Source organism: Oncorhynchus mykiss, chromosome 11, assembly GCF_057628025.1.
Source record: "Oncorhynchus mykiss isolate SJ-2025 chromosome 11, ASM5762802v1, whole genome shotgun sequence".
Classification (NCBI taxonomy): domain Eukaryota; kingdom Metazoa; phylum Chordata; class Actinopteri; order Salmoniformes; family Salmonidae; genus Oncorhynchus; species Oncorhynchus mykiss.
Genome location: NC_143032.1, coordinates 18,448,718 through 18,467,500, shown reverse-complemented (window position 1 = coordinate 18,467,500; position 18,783 = coordinate 18,448,718). Strand labels below are relative to the sequence as shown.

General features: G+C 46.4%; 1 protein-coding gene across 4 annotated transcripts in view; it reads left to right on the top strand.

The window, feature by feature from the left end:
- zfhx4 (zinc finger homeobox 4) overlaps positions 1-18,783 on the top strand; it is a 125,320-nt gene that overhangs the window by 101,757 nt on the left and 4,780 nt on the right. For 3 of the 4 annotated variants that reach the window (XM_036935113.2, XM_036935111.2, XM_090189667.1), the window contains exons 7-11: positions 1,006-1,095; positions 11,025-11,158; positions 11,968-12,174; positions 12,798-12,918; positions 13,169-18,583. In XM_036935113.2, coding sequence (XP_036791008.2) covers positions 1,006-1,095; positions 11,025-11,158; positions 11,968-12,174; positions 12,798-12,918; positions 13,169-18,583 — 5,967 coding nt within the window. The remainder of the gene's footprint in view (positions 1-1,005; positions 1,096-11,024; positions 11,159-11,967; positions 12,175-12,797; positions 12,919-13,168; positions 18,584-18,783) is intronic. The other variant, XM_090189668.1, reaches the window with a different exon arrangement.

The window sequence follows — 18,783 nt, the reverse complement described above, 5'->3', positions numbered from 1 at the left end:
CTATGTTTCCTGGGGTGACAGGACATATTTCATCCCACTGTCACAGACATATTAATAAAACATCAGAACTGGGGTGCACACACACACACACACACACACACACACACACAGCCATCATTTCTCCTCTCAATCACTCACCAGCATCTGCCATGAAAATTTCATGCTGTATATAATTTCCACTTAATGTACTGCTGCTTAAAGCGTCGGCGCCTGGACGGGCTGTGTGTGTGTGTGTGTGTGTGTGTGTGTGTGTGTGTGTGTGTGTGTGTGTGTGTGTGTGTGTGTGTGTGTGTGTGTGTGTGTGTGTGTGTGTGTGTACTGAATAAGAAAGGGTTAATTATATCATGTTTCCGAGAGGGTTTTGGACCCCTTTTGCACACACACACACATGCACACACACATGCACACACACACCACACAATGGCCAAAGTGATTGTATGCAAATGTGTACGTGACCCCTAAGGCACCTTTGGCTAGGTCTCTATGGTTATGATAATACATGCTTATTAAGGCAGAGAAAGATTGATGAGCACAGCGATTTACACACACACACACACACACATACCATTTTCATTTTCTCTGACACCCGCATTCATTGAATTTCTTCCAAAGGGGGCCCCTTTAAAAAGATATGAATTTGAACACTTTTTGGATGTGTTTGTTTTTTAATGTATGTGTGTATTCAGCTGTGTGTTACAGTGTGTGTCTGTGGGTGTTAGTCCTGGTTATCTGGCCTCTCTCAGTCTGCTGTAAAATCATTACAGAAAGAGAAAGGAATAAAAGCAAAAGTGTTTGCTGGATGAAGGAAAGAGAGAAAGAGAGGGAGAACTAGGGCTTGGTTAGAATAGGATTAGCGCTAGCTAGCGTACACAGGCAACACATACACAGGTTACCAAAAAGTATGATTATGTGTTTTGTTCAAACTGAGGGTTACTTGGTGAGCTGTGTACAGAGTGAAGCAGTATGGGTAATGTATTATTTTCTCTGTGTTTACTTTTCTCTCAGAAGAGCCATGTGATGATGAAGCCCCCCTTCCTCCCCGCTCTTCCTCCAGGCCTGGCCTCAACGACAGAGAGCTGGCTGACAGAGAACACAGTAAGAACACACACACAGTGTGAACACACACACCAACCCATACCTTCAACCCACCTATGTAGCATGTGTAGCATGTGAAGGCTTCAGACTAGCCTTTCTAAGCACTCCATCAGAGAGAAAGAAAGAAAGAAAGAAAGATAATGAGAGAGAGAGAAAAAAAGAGAGAGAGAGAGAGAGAGAGAACAGAAGAATACCAGAAACAGCTCAGAAGAATACCAGAAAGCAACCAGTAACCAAAATGTCCAAACCCTCTTAGATAACTTTCTGGATAGCACATTCACTCACAGTAAAGAATGCATCAATCTGGCAGTACAAAACATCAACTATATATACAGGAAAAGAAGCACAACTGAAACTGATTAAAAACTAAACACAATGACCACAGATGACAACTGGTTTGATGCAGATTTCTAAATTATGTAGAACACTATCCAACCAAAGGTACAGAGACCCAAATAATGGTGAAATAATGGTGAAATAATGGTGAAATAATGGTGAAATAATGTTGAATTACGCCTTTATTACTGTGAAACTTTAAAACTCTATAAACGTACACTCAGAACAAAAAAAGCACAGTACAACAGCAAGCAGCTGACACTAATTGAGGAGTCCATAAACACAAACAAATTCTGACAAAATTGGCGGAATTAGCGATACAAAACACTCTACAACACCATTCAAATTAATACAAACGCAGAACAACCTCAAATTCATGAAGCTATAAAGGACAATCCAAATCCATTGGACTCCCCAATTACTGACCAGGAGCTCTATAAGAAACTTCAGGCCCTCAGATTTAAAAAAGCATGCATACCTGATGGCATCCTAAATGACATGCTCAAACTAACGAGTGCAAAATTCCAGTTGGCTATATTAAAACTGTTTAATTTGATCCTGAGTGTATGTTATTTCCCTGACATCTGGAATCAAGGACTCATAACCCCAATCTTTAAAAACGGAGACAAATTTGACCCTAACAATTACAGAGGCAATACGTGCAGCATTAAAATTGGCAAAATAAAATAATTATTTAACCAGGGGCGGGGCCTTCGTCAGGGTTGCAATCTGAGCCCTGCACTCTTCAATATTTACATCAATGAATTGGCCACTATTCTAGAAAAATCCTCAGCCCCTGGTGTTAGTCTCCACAATTCAGAGACTAAATGCCTACTCTTCACAGATGATCTATGCCTGCTGTCACCCACAGCACATGGCCTACAGCAGAGCCCGGACCTGCTAGAGCAGTACTGACTGACCTGGGCCCTGGCAGTAAACCCCAAAAAGACTAAAATAATGATTTCCCAGAGAAGATCCAGATCTCAGGGAATTAGACCAAAGTTCTCAATTGGTACAGCATATATAGAGTAGTGCACACACTACAATTACTTAGGTTTAAAAACAAGCTCAACTGGACACCTTAATTATGTAGTGAATGAACTGATAGAGAAAACACGCAGGGCATTCTAAGACAAAAAAAAAACAAATTAAAATTGAAATATCTATTAAAATTTGGCTAAAACTAATTGAATGTGTCATTGAACCAATTGCACTTTATGGCAGCGAGGTGTGGGGTCCACTTGCAAAACAAGATTTCACCAAATGGGACAAACACCCCATTGAAACCCTGCATGCAGAGTTCTGTAAGATTCTGTAAGATTATCCTACATGTTCAGAGGAAAACTACAAACAATGCATGCAGGGCAGAATTAGGCCAATATCCACTAATAATAAAAACTAAAAAAATAGCAATTACATTTTGGAAACATCTAAAATACAGTGACTCCCTCTCATATCACTACCAAGCCCTGCAATGCCAAGAGCTGAGCAAAGAAAAGAGTCCCCTCATCCAGCTGGTCCTGGGGCTGAGTTCACAAACCTGTTCTACTAACACACTGACGCCTCAGGACCAGAACATCCAATCAATCAGGATAAACCAAATTACAACACAGTCAAAACAAAACTACATTGTTTATTGGGAAACACAAACACAAAGCAAATTGCAGTGCTATCTGGCCCTAAATCGACAGTACCCCATGGTTAACTATTTGACCATGGTTACTGATCAAAACCTTAGAAAAACCTTGACAAAGTACAGGCTCAGTGAGCACAGCCTTGCCATTGAGAAGGGTAGACACAGGAAAACCTGGCTCCTGTAGAGGAAAGGCTGTGCACCACAGCAGAACCTGAGACGGAGCTGCATTTCCTGACTAAATGTAAAAAATCTTAAACAATTAGAGTGTGTAATTTCCCCTAATTTGAAACCCTTATTCAAGGTTTCAAAGACCTCTCTGATGAGAATAGACTACCCGTACTGTTGGGGGAGACGCAGAGAGCTGTGGGTTGGCAGCGCTCTACATTGCTGCCTGCCATAAGATGAGGGACAGTGTCTGACAGACCAATCAACCTGCACATGTACTCTACCGTATGCTTATTGTTATTGTTGAATGTATGGTCATTTTGACCCTTGGTTATTGTTGTTACTGTTGTCCCGTTAACAATCTTGATTCTTATTATTTTAACAATGTAAATATCCAAAATAAGATTTGGCAGTATGTACATTGTTACGTCATGCCAATAAGGCAAATTTAATTGAATTGAGAGAAAGAATGATAATGAGAGAGAGAGAGAGAGAGCGAGAGAAAGAGAGAAAGAGAAAGAGAAAGATAATGAGAAAGAAAGAATGATAATGAGAGAGAGGGGGGGGAGAGAGAGAAAGAAAGATAATGAGAAAGAAAGAATGATAATGAGAGAGAGGGGGGGGGGAGAAAGAAAGATAATGAGAGAGAAAGATAACGAGAGAGATGGGGAGAGAGAGCGAGAGGAGGGAGAGAGAGTGAGTGAGAGAGGATAAATGAGAGAATATAACCATCCAGTGACCAGACCCCAGATTATTTTTTAATCAAATCAGTTGGCATGCTTGTAATTCATAAGCTCCTTGTATTAATCTTGCCTGTACTTGTGCCCTCTCCAATGACATATTCATTTTTCATAAGCGCAGGATTAGACAGCACGCATGTATGTGTTTTACTAATATCGCACCACATCCTTGTAACCCTTAAATGAGTTTTCCCCCTCTCCTTTTTTCTTTTGTTTTGTTCCATCCATCCTTTGCCTGATAGACCCTGGCCAATGTATGTCCCCATCACAATGCTTTTTGCTCAATGGGAATTTAAAAGAGAAAAAAATGACACACACAAAATATATAATCTGCATCCATTTGTAATGTAAGAATGGTGGTGCATGATCAGAGAGGCGAGGCCTTGTGTTCTAATGGCTAACAGGAACATCCCCTGGAGCTAGCTAGCATCTGGTCTGGCCGTCCCCTTGCTTGGCTTGGCTACATCGAATTTATCCAAATATCCACTCACATCACATGGCCTGTTTATGGATGAGATGGAAATCCATGCCCAAGATGAATATTACATGACCTCACTCTCTACCTTATTCTCCCTCCCTCCTGCATGCTATACCTCCATAATGTTGGGTTCAGTGGAGCAGAAGGAGAGCTGGGAGAGACAGCGAGGGCTATTCGTTTAGCTAGTCAACTATCTCTCAGCTCACACACACACCGAGCTAGTCATCTATCTCTCAGCTCACACACACACCGAGCTAGTCAACTATCTCTCAGCTCACACACACACACCGAGCTTGTCAACTATCTCTCAGCTCACACACACACCGAGCTAGTCAACTATCTCTCAGCTCACACACACACCGAGCTAGTCAACTATCTCTCAGCTCACACACACACCGAGCTAGTCAACTATCTCTCAGCTCACACACACACACCGAGCTTGTCAACTATCTCTCAGCTCACACACACACACCGAGCTTGTCAACTATCTCTCAGCTCACACACACACCGAGCTAGTCATCTATCTCTCAGCTCATACACACACCGAGCTAGTCATCTATCTCTCAGCTCACACACACACTGAGCTAGTCATCTATCGCTCAGCTCTATGTCAGTGGCAGGGACTAAAGTCAATGCAGTTGTAAATGCGAGTCGCAGCTGTCACAGTTGTAGTCGCAGTTGTGAATGAGAACTTGTTCTCAGCTGGCCTACCTGGTTGAATAAAGGTGACAAAATACAAATCAAAATGCATTTACACCCCCGTATTACCAGCAGCATCATTACCAGCAGCATCATTACCAGCAGCATCATTACCAGCAGCATCATTACCAGCAGCATCATTACCAGCAGCATAGTCTGATTTGGTCTGGCCTGGTTTGGTCTGTCCTGGTCTGGTTTGGTTTGGCCTGGTTTCGTCTGGTCTAGTCTGGCCTGGCCTGGTCTGGTTTGACCTGGTCTAGTCTGGCCTGGTTTTGTCTGGCCAGGTCTGGTTTCGCCTGGTCTGGTCTAGTCTGGCCTGGTCTGGTTTGGCCTGGTCTGGTTTGGCCTGTTCTGGCCTGGTCTGGTTGCTTGTTGTTGTGCTCTGCTCTTGTTTTGCTCTTTTCCAGCTTAAAAAGTGAGATTTAGATTTAGTGCGTCCATCTCCGTGCCCAATCTGCGATGAGGATAATTGTAAAACACACAGCAGTAGACTCCGGGGAGGCAGCTTAAACACAAACCAAGAGAGTACTGTTTGTTCTCCACATATCCAAGACCAAGATCTCTTAAACAAAGAGTCACAGATAGAGATGGTGAGAAAGAGAGAGAGAGAGAGAGAGAGAGAGAGAGAGAGAGAGAGAGAGAGAGAGAGAGAGAGAGAAAGAGAGAGAGAGAGAGAGAAAGAGAGAGAGAGAGAGACAGAGGGAGAGGTAGAGAGATGAGAGAGAGAGAGAGACAGAGGGAGAGGTAGAGACAGAGAGAGAGAGACAGAGACAGAGACAGAGGGAGAGGTAGAGAGATGGAGAGGGAGAGATGAGAGAGAGAGAGAGAGACAGAGGGAGAGGTAGAGACAGAGAGAGAGAGAGACAGAGACAGAGACAGAGTCAGAGGGAGAGGTAGAGACAGAGAGAGAGAGACAGAGACAGAGGGAGAGGTAGAGACAGAGAGAGAGAGAGACAGAGACAGAGACAGAGGGAGAGGTAGAGACAGAGAGAGAGAGACAGAGACAGAGGGAGAGGGAGAGGTAGAGAGATGGAGAGGGAGAGATGAGAGAGAGAGAGAGACAGAGGGAGAGGTAGAGACAGAGAGAGAGAGACAGAGACAGAGACAGAGGGAGAGGTAGAGAGATGGAGAGGGAGAGATGAGAGCTTTTCCCTTGCTTCATTGACATTGTCTTTTTTTAATCCAGTGTCATTTTAGATTAATTTTAATCCATGTTTCATTTTCCATGCAAATGTCCCTATGTGGATTAATTCCAGATTGCTTTGTGCAGTGTAGAGATGGAGCTTGTCAGTGGTATGGCTTAGGGGCCTCTCTTTAGAAATATCTTACTAAACAAAGCCCTTGCATGAAAATCAGCCTGTCAACTAAGGAAATGACTGACTCTACCTGCTTCAAATTAGCAAGGAAATTAGTCATTGTTTGTTTGGCCCAATGTTGTTGTATTCATTTCTCATAAAATTTGAATTTTACAGATGAGTGAAACGAAACGGAAAAAGTATGCAAACGAGATCAAATCTGGAATATTTTAGATGAACAAATTCCTATTTGCAAAACATGTTTGTTTGCATGGATGTGTCCCATAAATTTAGCCAGATTTGAAATTAGGGTTGGTCAATCTCTGCCGTTCCTAGATGTTAGATTAAAATATATTAAACATATTAGCATATTTAATTATAAGCCTACAGCTATTAGTTTTATTTTGATTTTAATCATTGCGTGGGTGAATGTCTTGGTCAATTTGTCAAATGTGACATCCGCTCCCTTCATATTTATCTCTCATTAAAAACAGGTCGAGGATTAAAAAAGGCAACAAATAAAAATAGATTGCCTAAAAAAATGGCATTAATTAAAATATACTTAATTTGGTCATCAGTTCCCCTTGAAAACATCTAGGTGCCTCTGTCCGTGTGACTTAGTGTGCTGCTGTTTGCCTGGCTGTGCTGCTCTGTCCGTGTGACTTAGTGTGCTGCTGTTTGCCTGGCTGTGCTGCTCTGTCCGTGTGACTTAATGTGCTGCTGTTTGCCTGGCTGTGCTGCTCTGTCCGTGTGACTTAATGTGCTGCTGTTTGCCTGGCTGTGCTGCTCTGTCTGTGTGACTTAGTGTGCTGCTGTTTGCCTGGCTGTGCTGCTCTGTCTGTGTGACTTAGTGTGCTGCTGTTTGCCTGGCTGTGCTGCTCTGTCTGTGTGACTTAGTGTGCTGCTGTTTGCCTGGCTGTGGGAGTGTAGTGTTCAAAGTGTGGCATTCTAATGTTATCAGGTGACTCTGAGGTCAGGATTATGCATAACCTTAGACCACTAGGCCTCTAAATCAACCTCTCTCTTTCCCTTTTCTCCCTCCTCTCTTTCTCTTTCTCTCTCTTCCCCACCCATTGCTCTCTCTATCGCTCTCTCCCTCAATTCCTCTCCCCCTCTCTATCTCTCTCCCTCCATTTTGCTCTCTCTACCTTCTCTCCCTCTCTCCCACCCTACCTCTTTCTCTCTGTCCATTGTCAGGGTAAATTTACTGCCCTGTAACCTAACCCCCTCTGCCAAATCTCAGGACTACTAAATTGAATAGTAAATCCAACCTGCCTCTGACCAGCAGAGCCCTCTTAACAAAATCTTAGAAATATATATTATTTTACTGACTTGCACCCAATCTTGTATTGCTCTATTTTAAATGTAATAGATTGTTTATGTTTAAAGATGAGATAGTAATTGTATATTTCTAAAGAAAAATGTGATAACAGGTGATAACACATGAACCTCTAGTTTTTGTGAAAATGAAGTTTGCTGCGTTCGATTTACCGTAAAGGGCGCAAGCAGAAATACGTATGTGAGAAAACCATTAGGAGCGATTCTATTGTCGGCATTGCTTTTGAGGAACAATTTAGGACAGAATTATCCTGGTGTTCAAGAGAGAACTGAATTGGACACACTGGTGTATGTGTTTGAGTGTGTATCTGTGTGCGTCATGCACACATTCGTGTGTGCGTGTATATGTGTGTATACGTGTGACTGTGTATACACTTGGCGTCCTAACTACCATTGACAGTAGTAAATAAAGATGGGTGGGTAGCATGGTTGTTTTCTCTCCTGCAATGCAAACGGTCTGAACGTCATAAATCACTTTTTGATTTATCTAATCAGCCAAGGTCCTGCTGTAGCCAGCCATTTGTCATTGTAGGAGGAACCTTGTCAGGCCTGTTCTAGCCTTCGCCTCATCGCCCCACTGCCTCTCCGCCATGCTGCACAGCATCAGGACACGCAGGGAGGGAGAGAGAGAGAGAAAATGGGAGAGCAAAAAAGGAGCGTCATTAAGTGTGAGGCTCAGAAACAAAGGAGAATGAGACGTCTCTCTCTCTCTCTTTCTCTCTCCCCACATATTTTTATTTTCTTTATGACCATTCAGGGGCCAAGGAAGAAAAGGACAGTGTGTTAGATGGAGATAGGTAGCAGGGAATTAGACACCAGCTATCATGTACAGTCAAGTGCATAGATGTAGTGTACATAGTTTCCCTACTCAACTTGATCACATCATCTCGTGAAAGGCTCTGTGTCATTCCACTTACAATATGGATGAGAGGCATCTATAGTTTTGAATTCCACTGTGTGGGTCTTGAAATGGTCGCATGCAGATACATGCATATGCGGCGCTCGCCACTCAGCCCTGTGTAAAGTGGTGGAATAGGGATTCCATTTTGTCCATGTTCAAGGTTGCGTGACAGTTTGTTTCTTCAGAGTGCCGCCTTGACTGTGAAGGAGCTATAAGCCTTGATGAAAACAGCATGATGATTAAGAAAATAAATCAGTAGGACACACACACACACACACACACGCTATACATTCACATTCAATATGATGACAATCAATGTCACTGGGGGCTACACGTCTGTCTTCTCCTCGCCAGTGTGTTTGCAACTACCTCTTGTCCAGCAATCTCCTCCTCTCTCCTCCTGGATGTCATTTAGTTGTAAATTGACTGGAAGATGGAGGGAGAAAATTGAAAGATGAAATTAGAAACGGTCATAATAAATGGAGGGAAGGAGGGAAGGAGAGAGTAGAGAAAAGGTCAGGTGATTGTGATGGGTGCGACGAGACCAGACCCAACTGGCCAATGAGCTGGTAGGGTTTACTGTCATGAGATGTATGTGACATGGCTCTCTCGCTCTCTCTCACACACACACACACACACGCACACGCACGCACACACACACACACACAAGCATGCGCACATAAACACACACGCACGCGCACATAAACACACACGCACACACACACACACACCAGCACTGCAGGGCCATCAAAGACCAGCGGAGGGTGAATAAAATACCTTCATATTCCAGGCTGCAGAGAATTTCTCGGATACTGTTGAAAATTCACATTGTGATTTCTTTTCTCTCCCTCTCTTTTTTTATTTTCTTCTTCCCCTCACTCTGTCACTTTTCTTGACAGGCCAATATTTCAGACTGCAGATATAGGGGGATTACATATAAAATAAGTGGAAGTCCGCTTCATGCAGCAGAATTGAAATGCATGAACGAGTGGGAGGAATTGATATGCACCGAGCACAAATACAGGGCAGGGAATAATATGGAATACAAAATGTTGTTTTCTTCTTCTCTACATGTATCAATGCTTTCCTTTTTTCCTTCTTGTATTTGTGCGACTACAGTGAAGCGTTGAGTTGCAAGAATGAGACTCACAATATTGCATTGAGTAACCAGACAAGGGAGAGGGAGAGGAGGGGATAGAAAAAAAAGAGAGAGAGAGGGGGGGAGAGGATGAAATGGAGAGAGAGAGAGGGAGGGAGGGAGGGAGGGAGGGAGGGAGGGAAAGAGGAAGGGAGGGAGGGAGGGAATAGAGAGAGAGAGAGAGAGAGAGAGAGGGAGGGAGAGGAGGAGATAAAGGGAGAGGAGGAGAGAGAGAGAGAGAGGGAGGGAGGGAGGGAGAGGAGGAGAGAGATCGAGAGGGGGAGAGGAGGAGATAGAAAAAGAGAGAGAGCGAGAGAGGGAGGGAGAGGAGGAGATAGAAAAAGAGAGAGAGAGAGAGGAGGAGAGAGACAGAGAGAAAGAGAGGAGGAGAAATTCAGAGAGAGAGAGAGAGAGGAGGAGATAGAGAGAGAGAGAGAGAGAGAGAGGAGATAGACAGAGAGAGAAGCATAGTGGGGTGCTACTGCTGTTTCTTTGTGTTGTGCAGAGAGAGTAAATTGCACTGGCAGAGTGTAGCTAAAAACACACACACACACACACATACACAGTTTGGCTGTATCTAAGGATGAGGTAATGAAAGATTTATCAGTGGGCAGCAGCGTCTCTATATACAACCAGAGGCTGATCTCTTAGCATTGGGTTCTGCAGCAGTCACGTAAACCACCTCCCCACCTCCAGCCGTGACCAGGAAACGGCTTGAATATTTAGCGTGTGTGTGTGCAGATGCGTGTGTATGTGTACATGTTTGCCTGATTGTGTACGTGTGTGTGTTTGGAGGAAGAGGGGTGCTAGATGCATATGGCCTAATGAAGTGTATAATATTACCATAACATTTTGTGTATGTCTTGCTGTGATAATGAGGCTGGTTTGATTTTCTCTCCATTTCTCCATGTCCTCGGGGCAGAATGACTCAATGTATATGAATGATAATTAGGAGGGTGATACAATAGGTCGACACTTCTAGCCCCACAGCCAATGTCTGTCACAAGATGAAAATCACGATGAAAATCACCACGTGTCCATCTGTTTTTTAACTTGATACACATTATTTGTGACAGACATTGATTAATTGACAATTTTTTTGCCTTCATCCATTGAGAACTCTGATTTTACTAGAACATATTTTTTTATAACAGAGATACAAAGCAATCAAATAATTTTCCTCTGTGCTGTCTTGTGTTTTAGGAGTGAACTCTCTGTCTAAAGAGTCTCCTGGATCCAACGCTGTGGGAAAACGCTCCATGCTGCCAGAGAGACAGAATGACAGCCCGCCCAAAAGGCCCAAGTCTGCAGAGGGGAAGACCAGCGTTAGCGAGCAGGTATGCTAAGCTAGCTGCTAATGCACCATGATAAACCGACAGGTAAAGCTATATTTAACCAGTTAGCCGGTATGCTAAGAGTAAATGTCTTAGAGAGTAGTGTGCTGTCAACAGAACTCAAAGGGTAAACCCCAAACTAATCCCTCACTGACAGAACACTTTAGCATCATCCATAGAACGTTCTCGCTCCTTTGTGTTCTTAAGTGGAATGCCTACCTGCCTGCACCAGGCAAGGCTAGGCCCTCTCCCGGTACCTCTCTCTTTGCATGTCTTTAAATGATATGTGTTTTTAAATTAGATTATGAAGTATTAGCTTGTCTGGTGGAGGGCCCTGAGTGGAAGGAGGCCTGAGTCATTTCAGAAATGGATTACATTAAGGCAGGTGGCTGGGGGCGGCCATTTTAGGAGTACTCCCTGTAATGAGGGCTAGGCGGGAGACGGGGAGGCGACACACCTTTGTCAGCTCTAATCTCCTGATTAGAAATTCCCTCCAATCATGTTTCCCACTAATAAAATTGCACAAGTCGGGGGGCTTAAGTGCATTACATGGAAAGGCGCTTGATCTACATTTTGTGTGTAAAGGTAAAGTGGGACGAGAACAGGGGTGGAGGGGGTGGTTACGATTTGTTTGCTGAGGGGAAATTCAGTTCAATCTTTTAGCCCTAAGTGCATGAGACATCTTCGGAGCACTCTGTCGTCTAGGTTTCTCAGTACTGTTAAAAGTGACATGTTTTTACCTGTTCGCAATAGTTACTTGTTCTGTTCTCCAGTATTTTCCCAGTAATAACCATGCTGTCTCTCTCTCCCAGCAGGCGCAGCAGTGCCCCTATTGTAACTACAGCAGTAAAGACGCCAACAGGATACAGCTCCACGTGGTGTCCCAGCATTCCATGCAGCAGCCAGTGATCAGCTGCCCACTGTGCCAAGACGTCCTGAGCAACAAGATCCACTTGCAGCTCCACCTCACACACCTGCACAGTGTGGCTCCAGACTGTGTTGAGAAACTGCTTATGACCGTATGTTTGATTCATAGATAACTTAAGAAAAAATGCGGAGGAAAAATCTAATTTGCTTCTAATGGTATTGCACGTACAGTACATTTTTCTCAAGGTCTAAAGGTTTTCTAGAGAGTTTTCTTTAATCACTTTTAAGATCTATAATGTTGAAATGGCAAATAGAAAAATGGCTTGGCTGTCCAGTGCTCCCTACATTCCCATAACTAACTCTGGTCAGTGCTGTCACTGTGCAGTCCTAGAAAACATGTCCGATGCATTTATCCCACTCTCCCAAGAATACGTCATAAACTTGACAGTTAAGCAAATTCCACTTTCTGAAAATGAGCTCTTTTAATAGTTGAGAGGCTAGTTGAAAAGTGCACCTCCATAGCATGTTTTTTGATATTTGCGGTGAACTTTTTGACTCAACGTCTTAACCACTGCACTATCATTATTGTTAATATCAATTCAAAGTATTGTCAGCAGCACCTGCACCAATATTATAGTTATTAAATGATTATCTGCTATTACATTACATTTTATATTTTGATGCTTTTTAATACCATGTTGTTATGATGCATGTTGCAATTATGGATGGTTATGATTAAGATGATGAAGTTGTTTTTGTTGTGTGACTTTGATAGGTGGCTGGGCCTGATGTGATGGTGCCCAATAACATGATGCATCCTTCACCTGGACAAGACAACACTCTGTCTCTGATGGATGCTTCTGCTGTTCTCTCTGAGAAGTATCGAAAGCCCACAGGTACGCAGAGCACGTTTACCCCTGCCGGTATTGAATGCACTGTTTTGAGGTTGTTTGGAAAGTGTATTATTTCACCATCTTGAGTTACAGTAAGTGTCCTTGGGTTGTAGAAGGGCCCTGCTACACAAATGAAACAAAATATTATTCATTTTCACCAGACAAGTTTTACATTTCCAGACATGATATTCAGTGCATTTGTACAATGTCTTTTGTTCATGAATTTAATTGGTTTTTCATTGTCCTTTCTCAGGGAACAGTTCCAAGGAGGAGTTGAACAGCACAGGCCAAGGCAAGAGTGAACTAGACCTCCATGGAGAGGAACTCAAACCCCCCAAGGATGGGTCTGAAGCCCCAGACTGGAAGAGGTCTGTTGTGGTCGGGCAGGATCGAAAGAGCCCTGACTCCCTCCAGGACCATCTGAACGACCTCCAGAGATGCCAGCAGCAACAGCAACAGCTCTCGGTCTCTGACCGCCACGTCTACAAATACCGCTGCAACCACTGCAGCCTGGCCTTCAAGACCATGCAGAAGCTGCAGATACATTCCCAGTACCATGCCATCCGGGCGGCCACCATGTGCAGCCTCTGCCAACGGAGCTTCCGGACATTCTTGGCGCTCCGTAAGCACTTGGAGAACGGACATCCGGAGCTGAGCGAAGCCGAGGTCCAGCAGCTCTGCGGCAGCCTGCCGGTAAACGGAGATTTCCTCTCCGAGAGCGAGGCCAGGGCCTACGAGGAGGCCCAGCAGGCCTTCGAACAGGAAATGGAGAAAGACGATGAGCTGGATCTGGAAGAGAAGGCCAGCCCAACAGGAAGTGACAGTAGCTCGTTGCTAGATGACATGGGAGCCGAAACTAAGCGAACCCTCCCCTTCAGGAAAGGCCCCAACTTCACCATGGAGAAGTTCCTGGACCCGTCCCGGCCGTACAAGTGCACAGTGTGTAAGGAGTCCTTCACCCAGAAAAACATCCTCCTGGTCCACTACAACTCTGTCTCTCACCTGCACAAGCTGAAGAAGGTTCTCCAGGAGGCCTCCAGCCCGGTTCCTGCAGAGACCAACAACAATGTAGACAACAAACCATTCAAATGCAATATCTGCAATGTCGCCTACAGCCAAAGCTCAACCCTGGAGATCCACATGAGGTCTGTGCTGCATCAGACCAAAGCTAGAACTGCCAAAACAGAGACAAGCAGCAGCAGTAGCAGTGGAGGGAGTGGGAACACTAGTGGCGTGGCTCCATCCAGCAGCCCAGCCCCAAACGTACAAGGCAACAACACTAACTCAGACACTGCTAGAAGCGTGACGCCGTCGGCTAACAAAGAAAACACTGTAGATGCCAAAGAAGCCAAAAACAGCAGCAACAACGCAAAGCAAACTACTGATCATGTCTCTGCACAGCAAAGCCATCAGAATGCTCAGTCCCAAGCTCAACTACAGATGCAGCTCCAACATGAGCTCCAGCAGCAGGCTGCCTTTTTCCAGCCCCAGTTCCTTAACCCGGCTTTCTTCCCCCAGTTCGGCATGACCCCAGAGGCTCTGCTTCAGTTCCAGCAGCCACAGTTCCTGTTCCCCTTCTACATCCCAGGGGCAGAATTCAACCTGAGCCCAGAGCTGGCTCTTCACTCAGCCGCCGCTTTTGGAATGCCAGGATTGACTGGTTCTTTCCTGGAAGACCTGAAGCAGCAGATGCAGCAGCAACACCAGCTACAGCAGGCTCAGGCTCAGCAGCAGGCTCAACAGCAGGCTCAACAGCAGCAGCAACAGCAGCAACAAGCATCCCAGTTGCAGCTCCAGCAGCAGAAAAACCAGCAACTGCAGAGCCACAAGCCCAAAATGGAGCCCAATGCTGTGTCAGTGTCTGACATACAGATGTCCAGAGAGGCAGAAGAGCATCTGGAAAAACAGGAGAGCAAAACAAAGACGGAAAACGGAGGGGAGGGAGTCAGTGAGGGAGGAAAGGACAACAAAGACAAAAAGTCCAAGTTTCCCGAGCCACTGGTTCCTCCTCCACGTATCGTGTCAGGAGCCAGAGGAAATGCTGCCAAGGCCCTTCTGGAGAACTTTGGATTTGAGCTGGTCATCCAGTACAATGAGAACAGGCAGAAAAACCAGAAGAAAAACAAAGAAGGAGAACAACAACAACAACCGCAAAAAGTGGAGATCAATAACGACAAGCTGGAATGTGGGATATGTGGAAAGCTCTTCTCCAACATGCTCATTCTCAAAAGCCACCAAGAGCACATCCACGGACAGTTCTTCCCGTATGGAGAGCTGGAGAAGTTTGCCCAGCAGTACAGAGAGGCCTATGACAAGCTTTACCCCATTAACCCCCCTTCCCCAGAGACTCCCCCACCTCCGCCTCCCCTCCCTCCTCCCCCACCAGCCCCAGTGACCACCCAGCAAGCTCCCTCCAACTCCATGAACAAGCCCCAGACCCAGGCCCCATCACCTGCCCCTCAACAGGCTACCCAACCCCAACCACCACCCCCACCTCCCCCTCCTCCACCACCCTCTGCACCCCCACAGGTTTCTCCCTCTTCCGTCCCACTAGATTTCTCCCTTTTCCCCCCTCTGATGATGCAGTCCATCCAGCACCAAGGCTTACACCCTCAACTCGCCCTGCAGCTGCCTACAATGGACTCCCTGTCCTCTGATCTCACCCAGCTCTGTCAGCAGCAGTTAGGCCTCGATCCAAACTTCCTGAGGCAGTCTCAGTTCAAACGCCCCCGAACCCGCATCACGGACGACCAGCTGAAGGTCCTCAGAGCGCACTTTGACATCAACAACTCTCCCAATGAGGAGCAGATTCAAGAGATGGCCGACAAGTCTGGCCTCCCCCAGAAAGTCATCAAGCACTGGTTCCGTAACACCCTCTTCAAAGAGAGGCAACGAAGCAAAGATTCTCCTTATAACTTCAACATTCCACCTATTACCACATTGGAGGATATTCGGCTGGAGTCCCAGTATAGTACACTGGAGTACTACAGGACTGATGCCACTATGAACAAGAGGTCCTCCAGGACAAGGTTCACTGACTACCAACTGAGGGTCCTGCAGGACTTCTTTGACACAAACGCTTACCCGAAAGACGATGAGATTGAGCAGCTCTCCACTGTGCTTAACCTACCATCGAGGGTCATCGTTGTGTGGTTCCAAAACGCCCGCCAGAAGGCCCGGAAGAGCTACGAAAACCAGGCAGATGCTAAAGACAACGAGAAGAAAGAACTGACGAATGAGCGCTACATCCGCACCAGCAACATGCAGTACCAGTGCAAGAAATGCAGTGTGGTGTTCCCGCGAATCTTTGACCTGATCACCCACCAGAAGAAGACGTGCTACAAGGACGAGGATGAGGAAGGGAATGAGGACAACCAATCTGAAGAGTACATGGATATGGGAGAGCCAGGCCCAGCCAAGCACCCAGAGTCATCCAAGCATCATCATGTAACAGCCACTAGCTCAGGCTCCAGCTCCCCTCTGATGCCCTCCCCTCGCCCCAACCTGGGGAAGACCTCACCCAAGCCTGAACCTCCCTCTGAGCCCAGACCTAAAGAGCCAGAACCTGCCCCTTCCCCAGTTATGATGAAGTCTCTACCAGAGCCCAGACCCTCCAAGGCCTCCACCCCTCAGCCACCCCCTCAGAAGACCTCCCAGCCCCAGATGTCCAGACCCCACTCCCAGCCTCAGTCAGCCGCCGTCCCCTCCAGCCCCCTCTCCCTCACCCTCTCCTCCCTCACTAACAGCCTCCCTCCCCAGATGCTCCAATACCAGTGTGACCAGTGCAAGATAGCCTTCCCAAGTGTTGAGCTATGGCAGGAGCACCAGCATATGCATTTCTTGGCTGCCCAGAACCAGTTCCTCCATTCCCAGTTCTTGGAAAGGCCCATGGACATGCCCTATATGATCTTTGACCCCAATAATCCTCTGATGACTAGCCAGCTGCTATCGGGAGGACTCCAGATGCCAATTCAAAGCGGTTCTGGTTTGTCCTCAGGTCCCGGCTCTGGCTCCATGAAGAGAAAACTAGACGAGAAAGAGGATGGATCCAATGAAAAAGATAACGGAAACATGACTGAAGAACAGCACAGAGACAAACGTCTCAGAACTACCATCACCCCAGAACAACTAGAGATCCTCTACGACAAATACTTGCTGGACTCAAATCCCACAAGGAAGATGCTGGATCACATCGCCCGTGAGGTCGGCCTGAAGAAGAGAGTGGTGCAGGTGTGGTTTCAGAACACACGAGCCCGAGAGAGAAAGGGACAGTTCAGAGCTCTGGGGCCCTCCCAGTCACACAAGAAATGCCCTTTTTGCCGGGCGCTGTTCAAGGCCAAGTCAGCTTTGGACAGCCATATCCGCTCTAGACACTGGCATGAAGCCAAACAGGCAGGGTTTAGTCTGCCCAATAGCCCACTGATGAACCAAGACGATGGAGGTGAGAGCCCACACAAGTACAACTTCTTTGAGTATCCACAGCTACCCACCAAGACTGAGCCGAATGAGTATGAGCTGCCCGCAGCCTCCTCAACGCCAGTCAAACCATCTGAGGCACCGTTAAAAAACTTATTGAGCCCTTCATCCTTAAAAGCAGAAAACTGTGATGAATCTGAAGGGCTTAACATGAATTCTGCAGAGGCCTCATCCTACGACATCAACAACAAAATGGACTTTGACGAAACCTCGTCCATCAACACGGCCATAAGTGACGCCACCACCGGAGACGAGGGCAACAACGAGGTAGAGAGCCTCACGGCCAACGGAGGGGACAAGCTGGGATGCGACAGCAAGAGCAACCAGGCCCAGAGCTCAGACGGGGGTGGCGACGACCGCTTCCCGTTCAGCATGGTGAGCCCCTCCCTTAGCTACTCGGGCAAGGACGGAGACTCCTGCTCCTACTCCTACTCGTACTACAGCTCCAGAGATGACGACATGGACGACAACAACGACCAGAGCGAGACCTCCAGCCTGACCGACCCCAGCTCCCCCAGCCCCTTCGGAAGTGGAAACCCCTTCAGGTCTGGGAAGGGCAGCGGCAGTGGTGGGGAGAGACCAGGCCACAAGCGCTTCAGGACTCAGATGAGCAACCTTCAGCTGAAAGTCCTCAAAGCTTGCTTTAGCGACTACCGCACACCAACCATGCATGAGTGTGAGATGCTGGGCAGCGAGATTGGCCTCCCGAAGCGTGTGATTCAGGTGTGGTTCCAGAATGCCCGCGCCAAGGAAAAGAAGTTCAAAATCAACATCGGAAAGCCATTCATGATCAGTCAAGGTGGGCCGGATGGGCCCCGGCCAGAGTGTACTTTGTGTGGTGTGAAGTACACTGCCCGGATGTCCATCCGTGACCACATCTTCTCCAAACAGCACATTGCTAAAGTGCAGGAGACTCTGGGCAACCAGGTGGACAGAGAGAAGGACTATCTAACGCCCACCACGGTCCGTCAGCTGATGGCTCAGCAGGAGATGGATCGTCTGAAAAAGGCTGGGAGCGACGGGTTCAGCAGCCTGGCCGCCCAGCAGCTTCAGACTGCAGTGGACCAGAACAATGCACTTCACGGCCTCAGCCTGCCCTCAGGCTACCCCGGGATCTCTGGACTTCCGCCGGTACTACTTCCTGGGGTCAACGGGCCGTCCTCACTTCCTGTTTACCCACCCAACACACCTGGTGAGTTAGTATGACGAACATAGAACACACAGAGAATAGTAGCTTTATTATGAACATTTATTGTCCATACTTTATATGCACAAAAGACTCTTTCTCTACTCTACTTTCTCTGCTCATTCCATTACAGTGTTGTTGTTGGTGGGTATAGAGATATTTTGACCAAACGTTGGAGATTGTGTAAAGGACACTTTAATGCATGC